Raw genomic sequence first — 7577 nt, 5'->3', positions numbered from 1 at the left:
TCTCAATTTCGCTAATACTAAATTAGCTTGAAGTTTCTAAATGGTTTCCATAAAATTAGATAGAAAGTTACATTGAACAAAAGTGTATTAGGATTGAAATTTTTATTGGAGTTGTTTCAAGTCTTAGCTGATAAGATAAGCTATCAAAAAGAGTTCACTCTCAAAACCAGGGCAAAGGTGACATGACCAACCTTAGCACTTATTTCCACCAATAACTTTCACATAGGCCTAGTTGTTGCAATTATCATAATCTTACTAGTGTTTTCCATTGGAAATAAATGTTTCACCCTACAAAACCAACCTCTCCACATCCAATTTGCATATAATATACACTGCAAGGAGACAACATAGAATAACACGAAAAATACAAGAAGAGGCTCGAACCTTACTTAGACTATACTTCACCAAAATCGTAAACAAGGACAACCATTATTTGTAGCGATAAGAGCGAGAGGAACGATAGAATACACCACCAAAGGTGAACAAAACACCATCGACGCCACCAAAGCACGAGAACCGCAATGACAGGCCACCACTGATTAACCAATCATGATAAAACCTTCGACTGAAGCATTGAACAACAACAATGGGAGCAGTGTTGGGGGACGACGATGAGGAGAAGGCTTGAGGTGTAGGGAGGTGCAGAGAACGCTTAGAGAAGAAATTGAGACGCGTAGAGTGTTGCGAAAAAAAAATTAAACATTCAATATCGATAATAGTGACTAACCAGTATAGAAAAACTTCTTCAATATAACAAAATGTCATTATATCACTTTCTATACTGGTTGTAGGTTTAACCAATATAAAAAGTGTTATATTTTATTATTATTTTGTAGCTACGTTATTTTTTATACAAGGTAAATTATAACTCATATAAAAATCGTTATAAAAATTGTGTTTTTCACTAGTAATAATGAAATTTTATTTGAAATATTCTACACGTGAAAATAAAGAGTTTTCATGAAGTTGCTAAAAAAAATAATTTTTTTGTACATGAATAATTGGAAATAACATTACCTATTCATATTACTATTACATTTATTTAAACAATTTTTTTAACTAAATGGTTAAAACTTATTTTGCATTTAACATCGTAATATGGTGAATAAAAAAAATACTAACTGCCTTTCTTGCTTTCTTTTATTCGATATTTTGGTATCCTATTATATATGTTTTTTTTTTCTTCAGATTATTAGCATTCAAATTTTAAAAACGTACATAAATTTTTTTCTTTAATCCACAATTATACAAACATTGATTTATTCTATTTAATTAACTAAATTATTTCTTCGTAGTTACCTAAATAAATGTCAAGTTAGATTCAATTGACTCAAAGAAATAACACATCCAAATTCAGAGGTTGAATTAAAATCATGAAAATAAAATAGAGAACCAAAAATGAAACTAAAGAGTAGCAAAATTATAGTTCAGTCAAAACGTACAAAAAAAACATTATTCAAACATAACGAGGACATAAATCCATCATTCAAAATCCCAAGGCTCATGCATGTAACTTCATTTTCTCATTAATTGTTTGGCAGAAGAAGACCAATATATTAACAACCTCCTAACCTCTCACCTACAATTATCATACATACATATATATACATGCATACATATATATACACACACATATACATATACATATACATATACATATATATATATATATATATATATATATTTCTTTTTAATATTTTTTAATGAATAGGTTTCATATATCTTTCATTAGACTTTTACATTAAGTGAATTTTGATTAGTTTTTCTTTGATTTTTATAATATTTTAGTATATTATAGATAATTGATACTACTTAAAGTGTTAATCTACATAGTTCAGTGTTTTATTTGCATGACTTAAGAAAGGGTCAGAGTTGTTAATTGTAAGAACAGGTTCATTGGTTGTGGGTAGGTATAAAGGGAAATGAGAATTGGCCACACATTCATGCATTGTCTCTTCCCCAATGCCATGGGAAATATTTTTGTTTGATAATAATTCATGTCACATCATACACTTTCCTCATTTTAGGACTTCTAAACCTATTGTTTGGTACTTGTATTCTCTCTTCCTACTTATGATGTTAAACTAACCCATTTCACAAAAGAAAAAGTTTAATCAATGATTGTCAAGTAGAACATATTTTCTTCACCCTCAAATGCTACAAATTAATAGATTAATTCAAGATAAAACAAAAATTAAATGAAGGGTGTTTTAGGAACGACGTTATTTAAAAAGATTATATATCTTTTTTTAAAAGTTATTATTTATATCTGGACAACATAAAAAGAAATATTATGAATTTTATAGTATATATGAATTTCATAGAAGAAGGTACAGTAGTTGGACCCACCTTCATTAGAATCTAGCTTTCTCCAATAATGTATTCATGGGATGAAACCTCGTTGCAAGAGAGACAAATTTTTTGGTCTGATAGTGTAGTAGGTTTTGTGGCAGTCACCAAACAAAAGAATAAGTCACAATAAAATAATGGAAAAATTTATTTATTTTTCATGCATATATTGTTAAAATAAGAGTTTAAAGCTAACTTGGTCTTAGTGTTATATAATTTAATTGATAGAATTACAAAAAGCTTTACAAAGACCATATTTTCAATATAATTTTTATATTAAAACCAACAAGTAAAATATATATATATATATATATATATATATATATATATATATATATATATATATATATATATATATATAAGTTAAACTGAATTATTGTTGGACTAAATCGAATTCTAAAATTGTTAAGTAAACTTAATCGTGTAATTGTTTAAATTCATTAAGCTAGAGTTAAATAAAATAAATTAATTTTTCAGATTGAAGTATGGTTAATAAACATCTTCTTCTTCTTTTTTATGTAATATTTTACTTGATTTTAAGCTGTATTTAAAATGTTGTATTAAGGAAAAGAGAAAAAACAAAGACAAGAGATGTTATTGGAGTAATGAGAAAATTGAATTTTATTTAAGCTACATTAATCAATATCATTTTCCTTTATTGAACAATTTATAAGCTTTTATTCAAATAAAAAGTTGGTGTTAGTAGTGGATGTATATCACCTTTGAAGTATGGTATTTATGGTTTGGATAAACATGAAGAGAGAATATCTTAATGTCGAAGTTATACAAATTTGGCAACCACAAAAGTTCTTAGTAGTAATTTCTTAATTAGAATGTAAATACTTTTTACCAATATAATTAAAATGCAAATAATTTTATAACAACTCAAATGTTAATAAGTTGAATAAGACCCTTCGCATTCAAATATGTTTGAATACAATTTATTTATTTATTTTTTCTAGTTTCTGTTTTTTTTTTAATAATAAAGTTCCCGAAAGCAAGTAACAGCTATTTCTTTTTCTTTTCTTTTTTTTTTTCTTTTGGGTTTCACTTAATTTATGTACTTTTGTGTTGATCACTTCTTTGGGATAAGACGGAGTTGTTCATATATGTTACTCAACGTTTGTTCGTACTACTTCTCACGAAAAGATCGTGTGCTTTTGGATAAATATCCAATCTCACTATTACGTTGGATATAAAGTATTGTTTGCATGTTTGAGATATTTATTTCATCTTCAAAAAGAAAATAATTTCACTTATGTAATATAAAACCTAATTAATTTCAAGCTTTACAATAAATCACTTGGTTTAACTTAAGAACTCAACGTTAATAACTCAACGTTAATATCATCGATATTACTAACGGAAAAAAGTGTATATATATATATATATATATATATATATATATATATATATATATATATATATATATATATATATATATATATATATATATATATATATATATAATTCAAAGTTGTCATAATCATAATTACTAGAAAAAAAATTAATATACATATTTTGTGTATGTTCTCATTATTGTTAATTATTTGATATTTGTTATTATTGAATGAAGACAGATAACATGATCAAGATAGGAGATAAGAAGGTTATATACGTTGAAAGTGGTAAGTAGGAGAAGATTGAATGAAAAAAGAGAGTTTAGAAGTAATTAAAAAATACATAAATTTTAATATTATTATAAATTATTATTATTATTGAATAAATTAAAGTGACATTGGTGTAAGCATACATAAAACTATGTTTTAGATGCTATATACGTATAATTTAATCTTTACATGACTCAGGGAATGATTGGTATTTTTGGATAAACAATACTAAATAGACTCGTTGTTTTAAATAGTTAGATTGTTTAGAAACTATTAGAATTCATTTAAAATGTATAATTCCATTGTTATTTAACCATGAATAATTATATTATAAGATGGGTATTTTTTTTGTAAAGGTTTCCTAGGTTAACAGCCAATTATATAACAAAATTAAAATTATTTAAATATATTAGACATGATTGAGGTATAAATTATACATAAAAATAATATATATATTTATATATATATATATATATATATAATATTTTGACACGGTTATTCATTTTAACACTCAAATGACATGTTCTAACTTTTAATAATGACTTTAATTTAACCGATCATATTGTACTATTTTACAAATTAATGACATGACGACGTGTGAAATAAATGTGAAATAAATGTATTTGACACGTGTGAAGGTATTTAAGTCATTGAAACTCATATAAACTCTTATAAAAATGGATAAATTTTTGAATATTATGGAGATGAATGTGAAAGAGATAAAAAAAATAGTTGTATTATGACATAATGAACATGTGATGAATAGCATAGTAAACATGCATTATCAAGGTGATTTGGCTTGTATACGACACCAGAGGTATATGATATGAGAAGAGAAGAATGTGACATCAAACAGTTGCGTGAAGAGTGAGTTGGTGAGGTGTTCCTGGTCAAATTAAGGAGAAAAATAACCTCAAAAAAAGTGAGAAACGACACATCCAAAAGCATGAAACCACCTCAGAAGTTGTTATGCAAGTCACGGTTCTCTGAACCCACAAAAGAAACCACTATTTAAGGAGTTATGTTTCCCCCAACACAGTCTTTTTCTAAGCACCATTTCACACAAACACACACCTTTCTTTTCTTCTCCCTTCACTTCCTTCCCTCTATTCCCTCATCCTATCTTCACTTACACACATTCTCACCAAAAACATTGTCATTCCATTCTTGTACCAGGTTCGCCTCTTTTCTTTATGCTTAGGATCATCACAAGCGGTTGTCATTTTTCTGTGTGAGATGTTGAGTGTGTCAACAGATTCCTTGTTTGGAAACTGATCGTCTTGTTTGTCAGAAGCTAAGATTGAAACTCATGAGTTTGTTTCTCGTTTGCAGGACTTTGAAAGTTTTTGATGGATGCAATGGAGAACTATTATTATAGCCAGAGAGACACAATGGCAGAGGAAGCGTTTGATTTGCCACCAGGGTTCAGGTTCCATCCCACGGATGAAGAACTCATCACTCATTACCTCTCACAGAAGGTTCTTGACAACTGCTTCTGCTCTAGGGCCATTGGAGAGGCTGATTTGAACAAGTGCGAGCCATGGGATTTGCCTTGTGAGTGATCTTTTTGATCCTCTTGTGGGGTTCTTGAATCTTAATTATGGTACCTTCTGGTTATGGTTTAACTTTCTTGTGGTTTTTCAATGAAGGTATGGCAAAAATGGGTGAAAAGGAGTGGTATTTTTTCTCCATGAGGGACAGAAAATACCCAACTGGGCAAAGGACTAATAGAGCCACCGGTGCTGGTTACTGGAAGGCCACGGGCAAAGACAAAGAGATATACAAGGCAAAGAAACTCATTGGGATGAAGAAAACTCTGGTTTTCTACAAAGGAAGAGCTCCGAGTGGTGAAAAAACCAACTGGGTCATGCATGAATACAGATTAGAAGACGATCATTCTATGCACAATCCACACAAAAAGGCCATGGTAAAGTTGGTTTTCTGTTCAAGCTTTTTGTTTTTGCATGTTTTAAACTATTTCACCAATGTTTGTTCCATTGCAGAATGATTGGGCCATCTGCAGGATTTTTGAGAAGACCAACTGTGGGAAGAAAATGCAGATTTCTGGTTTGGTGAGGTTGAGTTCCTTTGGGAAGGAGATGCCTTCATTGATGGATTCTTCTCCATACAACACGAGTGAAGCAAAACCTGTTTTGGGGGAATCATCGCATTTGTCATCAGATCGAAACCAGAGCGATGAAAACATAGCTGAGAGCTTAGAAACTCTGATGATGGCATCTTCATCTTCGTATTCTTCAAACCCCTTTGATGTTTCCCCTGCTTCTTGGAGTGTGCCCCACCAATCCCTCCAAGCTGGGAACTCAAACTATTCCATGGATGAGGAACAACAGTCCATGTTGGGGATGCTGATTGAAAACCATGGATCAAGCACAACCCTAAGAACTCATAAAGCACTGGATAATGATTTTGATGCTGACACTTCCTCTCTCATCTACAATGATGAAATCTTTCACAGATCATTCGGGAACCAGGAATATTCATCACCTTCTCTGTGGGGATTCTAAACAAATTCAACAGCTATACTATATGTATATATATATGCAGTTAATGTTAGGATAATTAGTAATGGATCTTATAATCATCAAAGATATATACCTCAGGGATTAATATTATTATTATTATTACTATTACTATTATAATACATGTACATTAATTAAAATAAGTTCATGTTTAGTACACTAAATGGATGTTTTAGTTTTCCAAAGTTGCATGGTTTGACAGTTTTATATCATAATAGAAATTTTTTATAGTACCAACTTTTTATATCGCAGTTCTCATTAGTACTATTTTTTGTTTTGTCTTTTCATGTTTATCACTAAAGTAAAATTGATCGAATATAAATGATTGTAAATTATTATTTTTTATATAAATTGGTTTTATGAGACTAAATTAGATTTAAAATTTATTTATTTTTTAAAATATTATTAGAATTATTCAAAGTTTATTATGGTATGATTTATTGTTTATTAAACCTATCAATTTATTATTAATGTTTTTTTATATTTCAAATATATATTTCTTGACGTGAAAAAAATGTATTAAAGATTTCGTATATAATATATAAATTAATTTAAAATTATTTTATGAAATAAAATTGAATTCAACTATTAACATATGTAGATGTTTTAAAGAATGATTGGTTATTAGTGAGAACCAAACTTTTGTTTCATGTGAAATTGAATTAGGTTGGTATTGAACTTATTCTGTAACTGGTAATAAGACTCAAATAAGTAATTTTCCTCATGAATTGGAATATTAACTTTTTTTGGTAGAAAGTAATGATTTGCATAATTATGTAAATCAGGCTCTAATAGGTACTTACAAGGATTATTAAGGAAAACAAATAAAAGTCATTGGAAACACTTTAACTTTTTGCTTTGGAAGAAGCCAAACTCAAAAGTCAGAGCCACCAAATTACTAACTACTTCCAATTACAACAACTCTAGGCAAAAACGAGAAATTAAATCTTAAATTTTTTTAATTAAGAGATCTAATTGCAGAAAATAACTTCATATACATTTTACCAATTTTAACTATTGACACCGATATTACAAACACTATGAATTTGTTAATTGATGTTAAGGATTAGGATTAGGA

At 28.6% G+C, this 7577-nt stretch overlaps 1 protein-coding gene across 1 annotated transcript; it reads left to right on the top strand.

Annotated features, from left to right (window-relative positions):
- Window positions 1–4855: 4855 nt before the first annotated feature.
- Window positions 4856–6746, top strand: LOC124832542 (NAC domain-containing protein 100-like). Its single transcript, XM_047306765.2, has 4 exons — window positions 4856–5135; window positions 5292–5513; window positions 5609–5886; window positions 5963–6746. The coding sequence occupies exons 2-4, from the start codon at window positions 5309–5311 to the stop codon at window positions 6482–6484; spliced, it is 1005 nt and encodes a 334-aa protein (XP_047162721.2). The 5' UTR covers window positions 4856–5135; window positions 5292–5308; the 3' UTR covers window positions 6485–6746.
- Window positions 6747–7577: the final 831 nt, after the last annotated feature.

This window comes from Vigna umbellata, chromosome 4, assembly GCF_029865625.1.
Source record: "Vigna umbellata cultivar VRB3 chromosome 4, Vumbellata_1.0, whole genome shotgun sequence".
In the NCBI taxonomy this organism is placed as follows: domain Eukaryota; kingdom Viridiplantae; phylum Streptophyta; class Magnoliopsida; order Fabales; family Fabaceae; genus Vigna; species Vigna umbellata.
Note: the sequence above shows the minus strand (reverse complement) of the source record. Positions and strands in the feature narration are given on the sequence as shown.

What these genes read in the sequence shown, in the direction of transcription:
- LOC124832542 (XM_047306765.2), top strand. Translation starts at nt 5,309, where the DNA reads ATGGATGCAATGGAGAACTATTATTATAGCCAGAGAGACACAATGGCA. An exon ending in CGAGCCATGGGATTTGCCTT is followed by an intron (nt 5,514 to 5,608) that starts GTGAGTGATCTT and finishes TTTTCAATGAAG; the next exon opens with GTATGGCAAAAATGGGTGAA. An exon ending in ATCCACACAAAAAGGCCATG is followed by an intron (nt 5,887 to 5,962) that starts GTAAAGTTGGTT and finishes GTTCCATTGCAG; the next exon opens with AATGATTGGGCCATCTGCAG.